At 37.7% G+C, this 18,028-nt stretch overlaps 3 protein-coding genes across 3 annotated transcripts; 1 reads left to right on the forward strand and 2 right to left on the reverse strand.

The window, feature by feature from the left end:
• The first annotated feature begins 3,739 nt into the window (after nucleotides 1-3,739).
• Nucleotides 3,740-7,675, forward strand: poc5 (POC5 centriolar protein homolog (Chlamydomonas)). The gene is made up of 13 exons (XM_033972492.2): nucleotides 3,740-3,832; nucleotides 4,170-4,253; nucleotides 4,486-4,624; nucleotides 5,162-5,260; nucleotides 5,344-5,543; nucleotides 5,782-5,958; nucleotides 6,037-6,141; nucleotides 6,283-6,462; nucleotides 6,560-6,743; nucleotides 6,887-7,011; nucleotides 7,086-7,178; nucleotides 7,254-7,424; nucleotides 7,513-7,675. Exons 2-13 carry the CDS (start codon nucleotides 4,170-4,172, stop codon nucleotides 7,645-7,647), a joined length of 1,692 nt encoding a protein of 563 aa, XP_033828383.1. The 5' UTR covers nucleotides 3,740-3,832; the 3' UTR covers nucleotides 7,648-7,675.
• Nucleotides 7,676-7,824: 149 nt separating this feature from the next.
• ankdd1b (ankyrin repeat and death domain containing 1B) lies at nucleotides 7,825-13,091 on the reverse strand. The gene is made up of 15 exons (XM_033973161.2): nucleotides 12,658-13,091; nucleotides 11,282-11,382; nucleotides 10,974-11,072; nucleotides 10,793-10,891; nucleotides 10,613-10,717; nucleotides 10,435-10,539; nucleotides 10,184-10,282; nucleotides 9,703-9,801; nucleotides 9,505-9,603; nucleotides 9,048-9,146; nucleotides 8,887-8,985; nucleotides 8,717-8,812; nucleotides 8,271-8,472; nucleotides 7,978-8,109; nucleotides 7,825-7,912 (listed from the first exon to the last, which is right to left on the reverse strand). Exons 1-15 carry the CDS (start codon nucleotides 12,806-12,808, stop codon nucleotides 7,860-7,862), a joined length of 1,638 nt encoding a protein of 545 aa, XP_033829052.1. The 5' UTR covers nucleotides 12,809-13,091; the 3' UTR covers nucleotides 7,825-7,859.
• Nucleotides 13,092-13,570: 479 nt separating this feature from the next.
• Nucleotides 13,571-17,778, reverse strand: polk (polymerase (DNA directed) kappa). Its single transcript, XM_055224416.1, has 13 exons — nucleotides 17,507-17,778; nucleotides 17,273-17,392; nucleotides 17,042-17,194; nucleotides 16,835-16,966; nucleotides 16,591-16,741; nucleotides 16,271-16,486; nucleotides 15,789-15,913; nucleotides 15,553-15,719; nucleotides 15,457-15,489; nucleotides 15,259-15,355; nucleotides 14,956-15,127; nucleotides 13,928-14,884; nucleotides 13,571-13,840 (listed from the first exon to the last, which is right to left on the reverse strand). Exons 1-13 carry the CDS (start codon nucleotides 17,630-17,632, stop codon nucleotides 13,713-13,715), a joined length of 2,577 nt encoding a protein of 858 aa, XP_055080391.1. The 5' UTR covers nucleotides 17,633-17,778; the 3' UTR covers nucleotides 13,571-13,712.
• Nucleotides 17,779-18,028: the final 250 nt, after the last annotated feature.

Below are 18,028 nucleotides of genomic sequence, written 5' to 3' on the forward strand. Positions count from 1 at the left end.
ATCACTGCAATGCAAAGCATGCAAAACAAGAGGGACTCATGGAGCTTAAAACAAAGGTCTGTACATTTAAAACGCTGTCACTTGTACAATAAGTCTGCTTGTCTAATTTAAATGTGCACACTTTTTCAAACAGGTGTATCCTTTCTCCACAGTAACATCCTGCTCTTGGTGCTGAGGCTGAGCCAGAGGAGCGCGCTCTCCTGGTGCTGAGTGCGCGTGGCTCGTGACTCCACAGTGGATGGGGGATGGCAGTGGGACGGAGGAGGGGTTGCCTGCTCCACTCACTCCTGTACGAGGAAAGACACTTTTTCTTTTTTTTTTCTTTTTTTAAAAAAAAAAAAAAGCAGCTGCACAACTCTTTACTGACATTTTAAATAACCGGTACATTTTAGCCAAATGTTCTTTTTCTTAAATTTGAAATTGTTCTGGAGGATAGACTACCCTAATGGTTATTCATTCAGATTTGTCGATATTGGACACAGCATGAGCATATTTAATAATGGCCCCATTTAACTGAATATCTGAAGATAAATTCATCAGAACAAGTGCATTTTATTTGCTGTGATATATATGTTTGTACTCTCATGTACCAGACAGAATTAAACTATACACCTGACACAGACACATGTGACTATAAGAGATTCTGTAAGGTGCTCTTTAGATGAAGTGGTTGACAGTGATTGCCTGTATGCCTGATGTGGTACAAGAGCAAAGGAGTACAAGGCAACAAGGCTGATGCAACAGAAATAACCTTTGAGCACCCTAACTAAGTTTCCATTCTTTATTTTTCACTAAAACTAAACCACATTAGATGGAAGCAATTTATAAGGTGAAGAGACTGTTTGTGTTTTCACCAAGGCTGAGACAATGGCCATGAATCAAACCAGGACAGAGGATATTGAATAGGTCTTTGCTCTTTTATGCACAAATAGGCACTATAAATGAATGTACTAGCAAACCATGACTATGAAGAGAATCCTTGTGTACACATTTTGACAATTCACTGAAGCACTGACCTAGGGCAAGGGACATCCTGCTTTTAATTCAGAGTCTGCAGTCAAACCCCCCTCCTGGCAATAAGAAGCCATTTACTACTGCTGAAGAGCCGAGAAGCACTTAACTTAATGTAAGGGACAGTAGAATGACCCTCCATCTTACACATGCAAGCGACTGTGCACGTGCAAGCATTAGCATACACACAAGGAGAAATGCAGTTTGCAAAATATCTGAACAGGAGATTCACACAGCTGTAGTTTTATTAGGTAGTTTTGTTAATAGTATTATACAGTTATGATTAGTTAGCAAAAGATGTATTAAAGGCGACATAAGCTGTTTTAAATTAATTTTGCAGTTTACAATGAATCCAATGTAAAATAATGATCTATGTAAGCTATGTTAAATATATGTCCTCTCTTAAATATTAAAAGAATGCCACAAACTGCAGGCTATACTAACTTACCACTAGGGGTCAGCACTGTAACTGGGCATTCAATGTATTTACTATGAACTGAACTGCAGTGTTATTGGTAATTTCAAATGTGGGCACTTTTTCTCTCTGAATGCTTCTGGTGACACACTTGCAAAGACTGAATACAATTTGGATCAGCTTGGGTTCAAATTATGCCATTATGTCCTTAGTTTCAAGACAAAACAGACTTAACAATTATGGAAAGGGTGTTTGTATTCTTTTCTGTTGCAAAGGATTAAAAATAAAATTACAATTTCTTGGCTCAAATGTGTATTTCCGCTCCAAAAATGTGTAAAAAGTAATTTGTATGCAGATAAAATGAAACACCATGGGGTAAACATGTATGTATCATTTCTAAAACTCATAATTTTGGCTTCATCAAAAATATATCACAATCTCCAATAAAATAAACAAATAATTACAAGTGTAGTCCAAATTCTCTGATGTTACTCACATGAATCTGGTTGTAATTTGCTAAAACCACAATTTTATGATATGATGTGGTTAATCCCAGTTTCTCCATTGAAATTACATTATGTTCTATTTCACTTTAGTCTGCAATTGCCTCATTTTTTAGTCTAATTTTCTTTGCAAACTTTTAAAGGGTCTAATGCTCAAGTTTGTTTAGCTTCTCTTCTGATGTGATTACAATTACTGAAAAATCTTGAAGTGCATTAAGGATGGGATAATTGCTGGGTTTATGATTCAATAGAATATTTGTAAGAGGTGGCATTGTTCATTATTCTGATCTTTGCTTATCCCATCTCTGTCACAACTTAAATGGAAAGCCTGTGGTAAAGACGGATATTATAGCCCATTTCAATTTAAAGTGCTTGTGATTTTAGTACAAACCAAAGGACACACTTGTCATTGAATGCAAGACTTGATGGATTAGTCTGGCCTGAAGGGGAAGTCCTGCTACATCAGAATGTAATGAAAACTAATTTGAACTCAGTGGGCAGTCATGAATAACTCCAAAATGTGTTTTTGTTCAGTGAGAGACCATCGCTCCAATATATGAGGAGAAGTATGATCAAAACTGTAATTACTTTAATATAGCATAGTACAGTATGGTGTAGTATAGTATAGTATAGTATAGTATAGTATAGTATAGTATAGTATAGTATAGTGTATAGTATAGTGTATAGTATAGTATAGTATAGTATAGTATAGTATAGTATAGTATAGTATAGTATAGTATAGTATAGTATAAATGCAGCATTAATAAAAATATAAAAAATTCTCCTGTTTGGCATGCTGAATATTTGTTTCACGACTGTGCTAAAATACCACAGGGGACGAGACTCAAATGGATTGTGATTATTGTTCTGGAACAGATTGAACAGGCTACGAGGGAAGAATGTGAGCTGAATCCTATTTGAACACACAGGTGCATTTCCTTTGTTGAAGAGAAGGTTAAATTTACAGACTGGATGTGAAGAAGAGCTCTAGTTAACACTATATCTTTTATCTAAACTATCAGATGGTGTGATACATACATACATACATACATATATATATATATATATATATATATATATATATATATATATATATATATATATATATATATATATATATATATATATATATATATATATATATATATATATATATATATATATATATATATATATATATATATATATATATATATATATATATATACATACACACACACACACACTATGGCTATATAATATCTAACCAATCAACCTATGAAACCCATGTTCTTGTTTTGTTTGGAGGCTGTTATCTGTCATTCAAAATGGAGATGAAAAACTAAGCCAAGATTTCACTTTAAACTAACTATAAAAGAGAAATTCGAAAAATCCTTTTAAAACATGTGACTCATCTGCTCTGAAATGCAAATTAGTAGGCTATCTGTTTGAGCCACAGCATCCTGTCATTTAGCAGAAAAACCTCTATTACCCACAGAGCAGCATGGTATAATCCTCTAGCATGATTTGGATTTAAAAAAATAGAAATAATTTGTGGAAGGTGCAAACATGCCCAATCTCTTAACGTGTTGATGTGCAAGTCTTCATCATTACTATAGCGACATAAATCTTAATGACATCCCCACCCAGGATCAATTTCCAAAGTTCATTGTTTCACTATGTTGATTTTTGTTACACATTAAACTAGTCTAAATAGTTATTAAATAAATAAATAAATAAAAAATGAAAAGAAATCATTTCCGTGTACTGTTACTATAGAAACCTTTTGACCAATCATATTTGCTCAACAGTGTGGGCTGGAGAATTTGACCAATCAGAGCTCGCGTTGTTTCGAAGCCCGTCTGTTTAAAACAGCAGAGGAAGCATTCAACTGACTTCTGAAAACTAACTCCAACAAAAGCTGGTAAATATAATCTACAGTTTTATCTCGGCAAAACACAGATTTGTGTCATATTAGAGGCTGTATTAAACTTAACAGACGAAGAAGCAATAAGTAGATCCGGTACATGACGCCATATCTAATTAATCCTCAGATTTGTTTTTGGGGCAGTCTGTGCACAAAGTGATCGTTGCTTAGTAGATAAATATAAACTTTTACACTTTATATATGTCATTTCAATGTGCTTGTTCACCGTTGTTAGTCATTTTCAGCTGTTCGTGCGCTAGTTAAATATCTAGGCTAGTTAAATATCCCACTTGTTGTGCCTTCATTGATGCGCGTTAATCTCTGCTGTAATCAGATGTCTTCAGACGAGGAGGACCGAGCCACTCCTGTTCTGCCCAAAGATTCAGACAGAGGCAGCTCCGTCTCTTCAGAACTGCAGGTAAAATATAATAATAATAATAATAATAATAATAATAATAATAATAATAATAATAATAGGTACATTTGAATTGTATTATTAACACATATGATAGTGTGCTATTACAACACATCCCAATTCCCAAGTGGCTCATATGATATATTTAATGATTAATATGTAACACTACAGTAAACATATATGGTTTGAGTTTAATATATAATGTAATATCTGAATTAATAACATTCATTGTCAGGATGAGTATGAGGAGTTACTCCGTTATGCTGTGGTGACCCCAAAACTTGACACACTTCAGCAGCTGAGGACATCCCAGCTGTCAGTTGAAGTGCCAAGTTCTCAGCCAAAGAATGAGACCCAATCACAGCACCCAGCAGGTATTTATATTATCTTCTTATGAAGCCATGTCCCTTTACACGTGTGCCCTCTTTGGATGACTAATTGTCAGAAAGGATTGTCAGAGGATATTGAAAGGGTTATGAGATAATTGACCAGGTTAAGCTTAAGCTATCATCATGTACATATCCATCAGGTTTATATCAGTGAGTTGTATCCACATCTTACGGTCCAACATTCCCCCTCTACTATCTTTGAGCTTGCAGCTGCTGTTTAGTATTGCACAGGGATGTAGCAAGCAGGCACGATGATTGGTAATGATCTCGTGGCGCTCTGCCCAAAAGGCTCTCAGGAGTAAGGCTTCTACGGGCAGTATTTAATTAAGATATTGAGATGAATCATGCATTCCTGGACTTCTGGAGGAGTCATGGTCATTCATTACAGGGTTCTTAGCATCATGTTAAGTCCAACTCACCATTTTAACTCTTTACTTTTTAGTTCATGTCACAACCACATTATTTAGTTTGAACACTAATTCTTAATAAGATGCTATTGACTTTTTCCTTCAACATTTACAGCTGAAACCGAAAGACTTTTGAGTGGAAGATCAACAAGATCATCTGCTACCTCACAAGGCTCTGTGAATAAGCGTGCTGCATCCTCAAGACCGTCTCAAGGTAAAATTTTGGTCCATACCTGCATTAAAAACAGGTTCACTGAGTATCCTGTAGTGACAGTAACTCTTCAATTTCTTTTCTAGTGGGTGAAACAGTAGGCCAATCAACAAGTATGGGGTCACTGGTGTCAGAGGCTGGTTCAGAGATGCCACAGAGTCCAACTGAGAGGTCTAGATCAACTAGCCCTGATGCTTTTGAGGTGATTGTGGCCGAGATGTTTATCTCAGAGGAAAACATGAGCAGAATGGAGAACATCCTGGATGTGTGGAGCAACAACTTGAAGGTTAGATTGATCAAATCAATAAGTTTAATGGCCTCCAGCCGTCAGCTACCAAAGAGCACACCGTAAACAGTATTAGCCACCATAAATATATTTTAATTAGTATAGCATGTGTTTTCTAGTAGAACCTTGAGTCAGTCAAAATAAGGCTGCATAATTTAAAACTATTATTCTAGTTGGGTCTGGTGAAATGTGTAAAGATAATAATTCAAATACATGCTTTTTTTTTTTTTTTTTTTAGTCAAATGTGCTGACTGAACTCAGGAAATGGAAACTAGTGTTTATGGAGAAACACAAGCTGGAAATGAAAAAAGAAAAGGAAAAATGTGCAGCAGAGACAGCGGGCCTACAGTCTGAGATAGACCACTTAAAAGAACTGCTACAAACGTATGAAATTTCGAACCAAAGAAAGGATGAGGTAAGGACACAACTCGAGTACATAAAGAAATATTTTATCATGGTTTACTTAAACTTGAAAAATGTTACCTTTTCTCAGGTCATTGGGAACCTGAGCCAGGTATTAGAAAGGCAAAAAGAGAAGGTTGAAAAAATGAGAGCCTTCACTCATTGGAGACTTCAGCACATTGAAATCAAGGAGGAGGTAATAAAGCGATGTATAGGATTCATTAACTTGATCATCATCAAACAACCATAAATTTTATGTTTACTGTAGCCCACCTGCTTGTGGCTCTAATAAGAGTGTATTATATGCTCATCAATATGTTCATGGTGTTCTTTCCAGGCTCATGCAGCTCAGGCAGCAATGCGCCACTATGAACTGCAGCTGAAGAGGAAGGTGTGGTTAGGTTGGCACTCTCTGATTCAGAAACACTGGAAGGTCAATGTGGAGCGTGCGTGTCGTGCAAAGGCCGAGGAGGTCTGTGAGCGCCTGTCTGCAGAGTATGAAGCCAAACTGACAGAGGTAAACTAAAATCATTAGTGACAATAAGATGTAAAGCTTATATGAATGTTTAAGAACTGCTGTCAATAACACTCTTTCATATATATTTTTCCTTCAGCAACGTGGGGTTTTAGACAAAACTCACACTGAGATCCAGAGACTGCGGTTGGAACGGGAGCGGTATGAGGAATCTATGAAGAAAGCCTTCATGAGGGGCGTGTGTGCCCTCAACATGGAGGCTCTCAACATGTTCCAAACGGCAGAGGGATGGCCTGAACAGCTCCCCACACAGGATCAGCAGGGTCTGTACTAAACTCATGTTTTTACTACAGAACAGAGAAGAGAATATTTTGAAAAAAGATTGCTGTTTGTTTAAGTTGTAAGTCTGCAAATAAGCAATGTCTACAGCCTTTGACTGCTGTATTTCAAAATTTTCTGCCTGTAGACCCTCCTCGCCCCGATGAGCCCAGCTCTTCTACCATGGGCCCACATCCTGGTCCCTCAACACGATTCACTCCTGTCCATTTTGACCACACAGAGCCTCCCTTACTCAGTGAATCGGAAGACTTGGTAGGAAAATCATTAGTTTGTTCAGTCTGGCAGTCTCTAGCAATTTATTTAGTTATATTCAATTATTATTGTAGATGAGTTTGCGTCCAGCATCAAGAGTGGATGTACTTCCTTCCTCCACAATTGGCCACAGCTCTCTGGGGAGCACTGCACCCTTCAACAAGCAGGTAATTAATTATTGTCACCCTGAAGTCTCTAAATGACCTACACTTTATGTATTTTCTGTTTGTTTCTTGTTATAGGCCAGTGGGCGTGTACTTAATGCTGGTCAACAAAAATCCTCCAAAATGGTGACAGCTCGAATTACAGCTCATAGTGATGTCGGTAAAACTGCTCGCAGTAGACTCCAGGTGATGGGTGTGTCTCCTCCCATGAGCTCCGTCATAGTGGAGAGACACCATCCAGTTACACAGGTACAATAGTAATCTTCACTCTTTTATTTTGTATAGTCTAGTTTATATAAACAAAAAATCCAAAAATAATGTTTTTTCTTTCTTGTAGCTCACTGTTGGTCAGGCCACAGCTGCAAAGTTTCCTCGTTCGTCCCAGCAGAGTCAGCGGCCTGGAACAGGAAGGAGCTCCTCTCAGACACACTCCGGCACCTGCCATGTACACTCCATCAAAGTAGTGGATTGAAGTCTCCAAAAAAGCTTTTTTATTGTCATTTTAATTTATTTTTTTAGCTTTTAATCAAAATGATTATCATCTAGATTGCTGCTGATACATGTAATGCTTTCAATTATGCACAAATAAGAATGTACTTTGATAAACATTTGTGCTAACGTATTGGTAATGATACATCTGACACTTGAATTTTAAATAAATGTTTTTAATGGTATTATTTGTCTTCAAGAAATTCTACAACTCTTTTTGACACTTTCAGATTCCATACGTATTTTATCTGTGAAACAAAAACTGGTGTTATTATGCTTTGTTGGTAATATAAAATAAGTATCTTACAGATACCTGCAGCCTTTTGGTTGTCTGTGAGTACAAGGGTTTGGTAAAGTTCTCGGATTGGACTTTCATTTGCCAACTCGACCCCATGGAGCCAGATCAGCAACATTCGGTTTCCGTGCTCCTGATAACTGTTCTGCCCTGTGCCATCAAGCAATAGGAACAGCTTTTAATGATACTGCATTATGTATTTTAAGTGGACATATATTATTGGCAGGTTTAAAATGGCATAACTAAAATGAACTGTCGTAATTGGTCTTTCGACTTGAAGGAGAAAAAAATGTAGACGTGTGCTTGTGTACCTGTCCACTGCTTCTCAATGGCCTCCACTTGCTGTGTGGTAAATCCCCAGTGTTCAGCCAGTTTCTTCCACTGCCCCGGTTTCAAAAGCTTATATGCTAAACGCCAGACCGTTGAACGCAGCTGCTTCGTCTCATAACGATGGTCCAGTTTAAACGTCAGAGGAAACTCGCTTCGGACACTTTGATTAAGTTCAGGGTTGGTCTGAAAGGGCAATTGGATTATTTCAATTTCAGAGAAAGTCACATGCTACATAGAAATGAGAAACTGGATGAAATATCACACAGTTAGTCTTGTTAGTGCCAGTAACATTTTAGAAATTAGATTACATTTTTAGTGGTCTCTTAGCTGTCAAAAGTGTTAAGGTTCACAGTCATGTTCCCTATGGCTGATAAAGCGCTAAGAATTGGATCTGTCACTGTTCTAAAATGAATATGAAAAAACGTACCTCTTGCCAAATATTGTACCTCTCTGCTTTAATGATCATGTCAGCAATGATCACCTCACCAGCTCGGGCTGCTACATCAAGAGCAGTTTTACCTTGCTATATGTAAAACAAACATTTAATAAAAATAATGACTAGATTTTAAATATTTATTTATTTAGTTTAGAAAGTACCTTGTCTTCCAATGAAAGATTTACTCCTGCCTTAAGAAGCATTTCTGCAACTTCTACGTTGCCCATCTCCGCAGCAATATGCATGGCTGTTTGGGATCGCTAGAGATGGAAATAAAGGTGAGTATGTTAGTTTGAACCATTCATTGTGGTGATGATTGTACCTTATCTATAGCATCACAATTGCAGCCCGCCTCAAGTAGACAATAGATGACTGGAAGATGACCGTTTTTCACTGCTAGATGAAGCGGGGTCTGTAAGTTCTGTGAAGTAAATAATCATGCATGAGACTTCCAGATGCTAAAAAAATGTGTTTTACATTTTCATGTACTATTCATTTATGCTTCTCTGTGATGGTAAGTTACACCTGTATTCACAGCTGACAGACATGTGCCAATCTGCGCCTACAGCCTCTGACCACCACCAAAAGCAAGCTACATTCACAGACAAGATGGTTGAAGTGCCCAAGGATACAACAAGGATACAACAATATGCACAGAGCTGGGATCAAGCCAGCAACTTTCTGGTTTGTGGGTGAAACCTTTTACCACTGAGCCACTGCTGCACCACAATAGAAAAGCAGGTCAAGTGTTTTTTTTTTAATAAACCAACAGTAAATACCTGGTCTGAACGATCAATGTGGGCTTCATACTTCAAAAGAAGTTGTACCAAAGATGTGTCTCCTCTTTCTGCAACACTATGCAGTGCACTATGTTTGTCCTATAAAAGAAATGTTGGGGCAAAATGTCATTGAGTTATGTATCCTTCTGTGTTTCTTGGAGCAAACACAATAGGTCAAAATGATTTAAAATGCTGTACATTTCTGACGATGTTGGGGTCACAGTCAGACTCCAGCAATATTTGGACACATTCCTCATGGCCATTGTCTGCTGCTTGGTACAGGGATGTTTCACCATCCTAAAATACAAATTAATCAACATATTCAGGTAAAATACATTGGTGATTAAATAGTGGATTATTTCCTCAACATTTTAGTCCCTCTTATTTTGCCATAAAATGGCCTGGCAATGCTTATCATTATCAACTTTATTTTTTTAGCAGTTATATAAAAATAGTCTAAATTTGTTTGAGGAAACAGCTGAATATAAAAGTTGTTTACAGTGGTAGCTTTCAGCCATCCACTATGGGACTAAGTGAGATAATAATAGCTCAAGGTGTCTTTCAGGTAACAAGCAATAATAACCCGACTTGTTTCATCTAAACTGAGATAAATGTTAGTGATAGTTGTATACAGCAAATGGCAATACTGAATGATGGAGTATTTACATTGATTGTCTACCTGATTGACTTCATCGCGAGTACCAGAGTACAGCAGCAGCAGTTGGACTGTGTGCCCATGGCCGTTCCTGGCAGCTAAGTGCAGAGGTGTGTCCCCTCTCTGGCCGCCAGCAGGGAGGGAAACAGCTCACATTAGTAAATGTTTGACTTTCAGCTGGGTCATAGGCGATGGTTACTAAAATGCACAGTAAAAACAACCAGAAACTGATGTTACTGCTGCATAATACACAACAATAAAGTTTAAACTTAAACCTCGTTGGGCTCCATGGTGCCCATATTGTAAGAAGAATCCATCAGCATCTCTAGCATTTCAGCACAGCCATGCTTTGCTGCCAGGGAGAAGGGACGTTGCCCAGACTGAAAAGCTCATACACATAAAAGTGAACATAAAGAAAATGTGAGAGAATGAGTTATATATATTTAAACATACTCTGTCCTCTTTGTCTAGCTCCTTCATTATGAGGTCATTGACAATGTACTCCACTATTTCTGTGTGGTTGTTGATAGCAGCACAATGCAAGATGTTCAGTCCCTCCTAAAGAAAAAGTAAAGTAACAGGAAAACAATACACATTACATTTTTACAATTTAATGGCAAGGCAATGGTCTACCTCATTTTCAATTTTCTGCTCAGCCCCAGCCTTCACCAGCATCTTCAGAATGTCCAAACTGCCAAACCAGGCTGCTAAATGAATTGGCGTGACCCCATGCTGTTAATCAGACACAAAAAACATGGGTTAAGTTTTGGTTTGAGTTAGTTTGTATTAAGTAATCACTGCAGATGTTTGTCACTTTGTCCTTTTGATCCACTTTGACCCTGCGCTGGAGGAGTAGCTGCACTGCCTCAATGTTCTTTCGAGCAACAGCGAAGTGCAGAGCAGTCCGTTGATCCTGTGACACACAATTATGGATTTTAGAATAGACTAGAATAAACTCAATTGTCTACTGAGGGAACTTTGTCTTGAACATCACATTGAGGACAATAACATTCAATAACATTAAAAGCTCAATAGAAAAGGGAATTAAAATGTAAACTGACAACTTCAAGAACAACCTTTACTACTGCAGGTTAATTTGTGAGAATATTATAAAATACTTACCACATTTTTTGCATTTGGATTCAGACCCTTTCCAACCACCTTCATGGTTTCTATGTCGTTCCTCTTGGCTGCCTCTATGAACTGCTTTTCACCAAGTAGCACTTGACAAAACAGATTTTTTGAAATGAGAATGTACCCATCTTAAACAACTTTATTTACAGCGTCACATAAGGCCCACTAGTTTTATATAACTACCAATGTTCCCTCTAATTTTTCACGAGTCTGAGCAAACACACAAACTCCCTGAGCGGTCCCATGGACCACTGTGAGCAACATCAGACGTGCGCACTGTGGTCATGCTGCATCACATCCATCCAAGTTAAATGGTTTATTAAAAGAATCAAATTACCGCATTTACATTTCTCTTATAAGACTTTTAATTAAGTGCTTTAGCCACTTATACAATGAAAATTACAAAAATCTTGCTCATGACCTGTGTAGTATGTTAATGCTATTGGAAGTATAAATATTTAATTTTAACTATGGCAAAACATGAGCTTCCAACCAAACCAAGCCAACTGTAAACTCCAATGTTGAAAACACACGTAAAATTTTTATTATAAAGCTCTGACTTGTATTATGAGTATAAGCCATTGTATGAAGCTTTTGCTGTGCACTGAGTGAGATTGTCCTACTGTGGTCTGGGAGACAGTCCGTTAACTCTTTTTCAGTATATGACACGATCATTTGATTTTTACAACTCATAAACTAGTGACAGTCAATGACCAACACACACTGAGAGGAATCTGTATCTACCATCAAAACATAAGGTCCTCTACTCCTGAGTCCACCATGAGATCTTCACTCGGTTCCACGAACCGCTCCGGGTCCGAGATGTCTAGTCGTCTAGTTTGACTTGTACAAACATCCACAGTGTCCTCGGTCGCGTACTGCCTTTTTTTTGTCCGTTTCGTCATGGTTAAAACGCAACTGCTACAAAACAGTGCGTAACAGTGCGCCCGAGGGCGGGCCGCCGGAACGTTAAGGGGTTAAACACTTAGCATCATTAACATCATTAGCATCATTAACATCATTAGCATCATTAGCATCATTAGCGAGTCTTCACTCCACATCGGCTAAAACTCTAGCGGGACATGAGGACGCCTGTCAATGACGGCGATAAGCTGCGCAGATACGTATGTGAATCACATAATTGTCTGGAGCAGCTAGTCGCCGGTCAGACTCACATTGAAAAATAGCGCAGAATGAATTGTTGTGTGTTTATTTTATTTTCAATTCCGGTTCGATTTCTTTGTGCGCAGCACAGATTTTCTGTGCGCGGGGACTGTGTCAGCAGTGCGCACGCGCTTAGAGGGAACAGTGATAACTACTACAATTTACTGCTTACTACTGCTACACTTAAAATTTGTACTTACACATTTCCTTGTTATCAAAACTCTGATCTGGCTCTGTGTTCGAGTTCTTGTTCAGGACAAAGTCGGTAAACGCCTTCACGCTGTCCTGTCTTCCCCATTCCCGAGGATCCAAGGTTTTCTTTGCTGCTTTCCAAGTTGATGATCTCTCCATTGTGTAACTAAGGTGAGTCTAGTGGTGTTTTTTTTTTTTTTTTTCCAATTAAATTTACAGTGCCATGAACAAGGAGAACTATTGAATCCACAGAATAAAAACTGGAACAAAACCTTAAAAATTATCCAGTCTGGAGTGTTGCTTCTGAGCAGAGCATATTGACTTATGCTTCTTGTATTTTCTTGATAGCTACAAGACTGATTAATGTTTACTTTATAGCACACACCCTCGAGAGTAACACTCAAGAGAAAATATAACACTGAAGCTGGTGGTTTCAGTAAATCCCATAGTTTTTACTGTTTATAGTTACTTAGTATTCAAACGTAGAACAAGAACCTTTGACTTTATCCACTTACCAAGCATTTAGCTTTGCTTCAGGCTACAATTTAAATTCTTACTACAGAGAGACTCAGACTAGAGAGTTAAGAGTGTAATATCGCATATTTAAGTCAACAGTTATATAAAATGCTGTGAATGTGTCTAAACCAGAAAATTGCACTTAAACTCAAAACAGCTGTGATCAAAACCTAACTTATAGCAAAAACTGTATAAATATATTAAACACTAAATTATTGCAAGCAATGGCACTTTATTATAATAATACTTTATTATATATAATATTTTTAATTACAAAATGCAATAAATAGCAATAACAATTTCTACAAAGTTCAGGTAAGCAGGTAATAAATACTATTTAGCATTGGAGAATAAATTATTTCATAAACAAGCTTATGAATATAATTATTATTCTCATGTACTTTATTGTATGGTCTAAAATGTTGCTAGCACAATTGCTTTTTTTATATTTACATGATACTGTGAAGCAGTAATGAAAAGTATTATCTGGGTAGAATTGCATAGTTTAGTTGTAGCACAGATAGTCTTCATTGTGTGTACTGAGAAATCACCTAAAGAATTGGTCAATGGTGTTGCGGGGTCCGTGCCCTTTAGCCTTTTTCGAGGGAGGAGAGGAAGGAGAGTCCCGCCTTTTGGTTTTGCCTTTGGTAGTTTTACGCATTGGTGGATTGCTGACTGTAAACAAAGGTAAACACAGGCTTAGGAACAACCATATGCTATTGGTTATTTCAGCAAAAAATAAATAAAAATACAATTGCTCACCTGTTCCCTTATTGTTTGTGACTGTAACTAATACTGGCTTCTCTGGCATTATTGTTTGCTGCTCGAGCTTGTGTAGTACTTCCTGGTTCAGACAAAGGTCAACATGATGGTTAAATGCAGTAAGGTCATTCGTGTCCTGGGTTTTGTGGCACACCGGGCAGATGAGGATAGAGCATTTATCATCACATGATTTTGGCTGCTCTGAACCTATATCGTCATGGCTGTCCAAAGCACTGTTTCCATTTTTATAACCCTCCTGTGGATTAATTTTGCTAAAATCTTGTTTAAAGACTTCAGTCTTCTTATTTTCTTCTAAATTGTGTTTGTCTGGTATGAAGAATTGGGTATCTGTATTTTGTGAGCTCAAATCTGATTCAGAGTCAGTGTTCTGGTCTGGTCTTGTTGTAGCCCCTTTGAGACACAGGTCTATGTGGTTATTAAAGATATTTAAGTTGGTTGTCTTGACTTGGCAGAAGCACACAGGGCAGGTGAGACCTTCAGATGATGGGATGCCACACCCTGAAGTGGATGGCTGGGGCTGTGGTGATGGGGAGACCTTCTGTCTTTTGTTCTGATCTTTTATTAAAAGGGAAGCATTCTGTGGTGCCAGCTTTTCTGTTAAAATCTCATTGTTGCTTTGTTCATTATTGACAGAGGTGCAGGGCTTTTCCATTGTATCTATGTTTTGTGAGGCTGCTTTTGCAGCTTCAACTTGTAGTCTCTTGGCCTGGGCCATTTGAAAAAAAGACAGTTTTGGTTTGTCAGACGTCTTATGTTCCTCCTGCACGTCTTCCTTATTCTGCCTTAAAAAATTAGGTTTCTCCAATTTCTGAGAAGGTTCTTGTAGAGAACCACCAGGGGCACTGTAGTCCTTCTTGCCCTGATGAAAAAAGCCCACAATGCTTTTTTGCAATGGCCTTTTGTCCTCGATGCTGACAAATGTAGAAACTCGAACACCTAATCACAAAGATAACATAGTCAAAACATGACTGTTACTTTTCTTATATTTTAACTGGTGTGACACTCACCCATGAGTCTCAGTCTGAGCAGGTGAGGAGCTACATTTTCTATTTCAGTGTTCAGCAGGTCCTTAGCAATGGCATAAATCTCCTGAGCTGTAGCCACTGCACACTGTACAGTCATCGCTCTGGTTTTCACTTCAAAATTGACGTTCTTTAGCTTCACTGTAACAGTTTTACCCTTTAAGACCAATATATCAAAGTTATTGTCTTCATACAACTCATAGAACAAACAGGAGCAGTTCATATGGTCCTAGGTGCCTTCTCTATTGGGGGTGATGTCATTTTGTACATGCGCCTGATGGTGTGTACCTTTAGGCCTTCTTTCTTCATGTCTTCTGCTAAATCTTCACAAAGCTCTCTACATAAAGCAAATTGTTCCTCTGGGTGACTAAGTTCTTTAAATGTCCTGTCAGGTTAAAAAAAAAGCATTCATGTCAGGTAAAAAAAAAAAGCATTCATGTTGTTGAAAATGTATTAACCATTAAATTATGTTGTAAAATTACTTACCGTTCAGTGCTCATACTTTTTCTCTCCTCATTCCTGCAATGAAGTATATATTATAATAAAATTATTTCTATAGTATGTTTATAAATGTTTCATTACCTTGGTATGAATGTGGAGCTCAAACCCAGGGATAACTCTATAAAGTGATGCCAAGCAGTCTCAGAGAACAACAGAGACAACAGCACCATCTGCTGTCCAAGATCAAAACAGTTATAGATGCCTAGAGCTTTCAGCATCTTCTCACTCACTTTACCAATGCCAGGCACCTCAAAAAACAATGTAAATTCTCTTACAAGTAGTAAAATTTGAGGACTTTATAGTGGAATATGCTGTACCTTGCGAACTGGGAGATTATGAATGAAGTCCATCACTGCATCTCTTGTGGGAGGAAGTCTATATTGACCATTGGGCTTATTCTTATCACTGCATACCTTGGCCAACATCATATTGGGAGCAATACCTAGAAGATTATACAAGATCTGTCACAAAACTTAAATTGTAAAATGTGATTACTTTGTGTTTGTAGGTACCTTTTATATGTACCAGTAGGAACTACGCCTTTATATTCTATTACATTGTAGTAGTATGTAGAAGAATAGCATATTTATATTAAGTCTTTTTGGTAATATTATTTATTTTAGACAGAGGTGCATCATCTCTTTAATCTGTCTCTTTATTAATATGTAACATTTATAAATATAATTATTCTATATGTGTGTGTGTGTGTGTGTGTGTGAATATGTGGCTGCTTTACAGTGTAAAAAAATGCATATTAGGTGACACTTTGCTTTATGTAACCATTTGTGTTCACACTAACCTGCACTTGCTGTTAACTTTGTTTTCTGCTCAATTCGGAACCGCATCTCTCTTACAGCCTCCTCAGCAGATGTCCCAAACACTTCAAACATTTTGCCAACATTAGCTTCACTTCCACAGCTGGTAAGCACAGGAGAGGAGCTAGGGCTATCCTCAAACAAAACAGGGGAAAGATCTGTGACTTCTGTCGTATCTACTGGTTCCATCTGTGCTTCACCTGTAATAGACAGTGTTATTACAGGCATGAAATGGCAACCAGTAATATGTAACATTTGTAGATTTGTAATATGTAACATTGTAGATAAATTATGTTATTCTTGCCATTGTTGTTAGTTCTGTTACTATAGTAGTGTGTGCATGCGGATTCTGGCCAGCTCTTTCTCTGTTCCAGATGCTCTGTGAAGTCCAGATAGGCTTCATCCAAGCTAACCGGTTGGAAATTAGGATCATACTCACTAAATATTGCTCGGACCTGAGTGAAATGCATAATAACACAAATTACATAAAAAGAATTCTCAAGAGGCTTAATGGAAGTCCTTACGTATAATCTTGTCCTGAAACTCACCTCTTTACTGACAGCCCTATATTTGTCAAAGTTTGTAGGAACAATAACCAAGTTGGGGCAAAGTTTCTTTGCAATAAATCCAGGCATGGCAGCTCGTACCCCATACTTCCTTGCTTGATAGTTGGATGTCGACTGGAAGGATAAATGAGATTCTGTACCAAAAAACAAATACCAACTACTATTGTATTTGAATTATTATCTACTTACAAGCATGCTCATAGAGCCTACAGCCATTGGTTTGTCCTTTAGCTCTGGACAGTCTCTCATCTCTACAGCTGCATAGAAAGCATCCATGTCCACATGCACAATAACCCGACTGAGATCACGATGTTTCTCCAGCTCTGTGACCATATTTTCAACCTACAAAAAAATTACACAATATAATTTTTGGGATGTGGGTTAAGGATATGTATAAATTAAGTATCTAAAGTATTATACCTTGAGCTGTGCCTTCTGTAACTGCTCTTCTGTTATTGAAGCCTTTTGCCGCATCATTTTCTCAATGCGTTGGTTGACCTGCTGATCCCTTTTCAGTTCATTTTCGTAAAACCTAGATCCCTGTTGATGACAGTGACAACTTATTTGAAGTTACTTCGAGTACTGGAGAAATCCAACATGAGCCACACATAAATGAAAACAAACACACATTTTGTCTGAATGTTGGGTTATTACCTTAGATGCCTCCATGATGATCGCATTGATCTTGTCTCTATCAAGGCCCTCCATACCTGCCTTATTGTCATTGAGAGCCATTCTAGAGATAATGCCTTCTCCCTTTGCATCAGTGTCTTTGTCCATTTTTGACAAGAAAACTTCGAAGCCTTTACTCGAATTACACTCCAACTGTAGCTACAGTTGATAAAATAATGAATGTAGTAGCATTACTTCCACCTGATATAAATAATATTATATTGTTTTGTGAAATTCGCTCCCCAATGCTCAGTCACTGTAATGTTTTCAAAATACTGGCGTTTAAGCGGCACTTCCGGGATTTGGCGGTTACGCAAAAAGGAGGGGCCAGTCTTGTTAAAACAAAATTAGTTAATTGTTAATAACTATAAAGCCATTGTGAGGATAAAAGGAGCATGAAAGTAGGCAATCGACACAAAACCTGTGTCATTTTAGTGCAATTTTATATGTCTAAATATATCATGATCACAGTTACCACAGAAAAAAATCAAAATACAACTTGCC

Source organism: Periophthalmus magnuspinnatus, chromosome 9 (assembly GCF_009829125.3).
Source record: "Periophthalmus magnuspinnatus isolate fPerMag1 chromosome 9, fPerMag1.2.pri, whole genome shotgun sequence".
Classification (NCBI taxonomy): Eukaryota; Metazoa; Chordata; class Actinopteri; order Gobiiformes; family Gobiidae; genus Periophthalmus; species Periophthalmus magnuspinnatus.

What these genes read in the sequence shown, in the direction of transcription:
- poc5 (XM_033972492.2), top strand. Translation starts at nt 4,170, where the DNA reads ATGTCTTCAGACGAGGAGGACCGAGCCACTCCTGTTCTGCCCAAAGAT. An exon ending in CCGTCTCTTCAGAACTGCAG is followed by an intron (nt 4,254 to 4,485) that starts GTAAAATATAAT and finishes ATTCATTGTCAG; the next exon opens with GATGAGTATGAGGAGTTACT. An exon ending in ATCCTCAAGACCGTCTCAAG is followed by an intron (nt 5,261 to 5,343) that starts GTAAAATTTTGG and finishes TTTCTTTTCTAG; the next exon opens with TGGGTGAAACAGTAGGCCAA.
- ankdd1b (XM_033973161.2), bottom strand. Translation starts at nt 12,808, where the DNA reads ATGGAGAGATCATCAACTTGGAAAGCAGCAAAGAAAACCTTGGATCCT. An exon ending in GGTACAATATTTGGCAAGAG is followed by an intron (nt 8,473 to 8,716) that starts GTACGTTTTTTC and finishes TTGCCCTTTCAG; the next exon opens with ACCAACCCTGAACTTAATCA. An exon ending in CATTGAGAAGCAGTGGACAG is followed by an intron (nt 8,110 to 8,270) that starts GTACACAAGCAC and finishes TTGATGGCACAG; the next exon opens with GGCAGAACAGTTATCAGGAG.
- polk (XM_055224416.1), bottom strand. Translation starts at nt 17,632, where the DNA reads ATGGACAAAGACACTGATGCAAAGGGAGAAGGCATTATCTCTAGAATG. An exon ending in TGAAGAAAGAAGGCCTAAAG is followed by an intron (nt 15,128 to 15,258) that starts GTACACACCATC and finishes TTGGTCTTAAAG; the next exon opens with GGTAAAACTGTTACAGTGAA. An exon ending in GCTCAGACTGAGACTCATGG is followed by an intron (nt 14,885 to 14,955) that starts GTGAGTGTCACA and finishes CTTTGTGATTAG; the next exon opens with GTGTTCGAGTTTCTACATTT.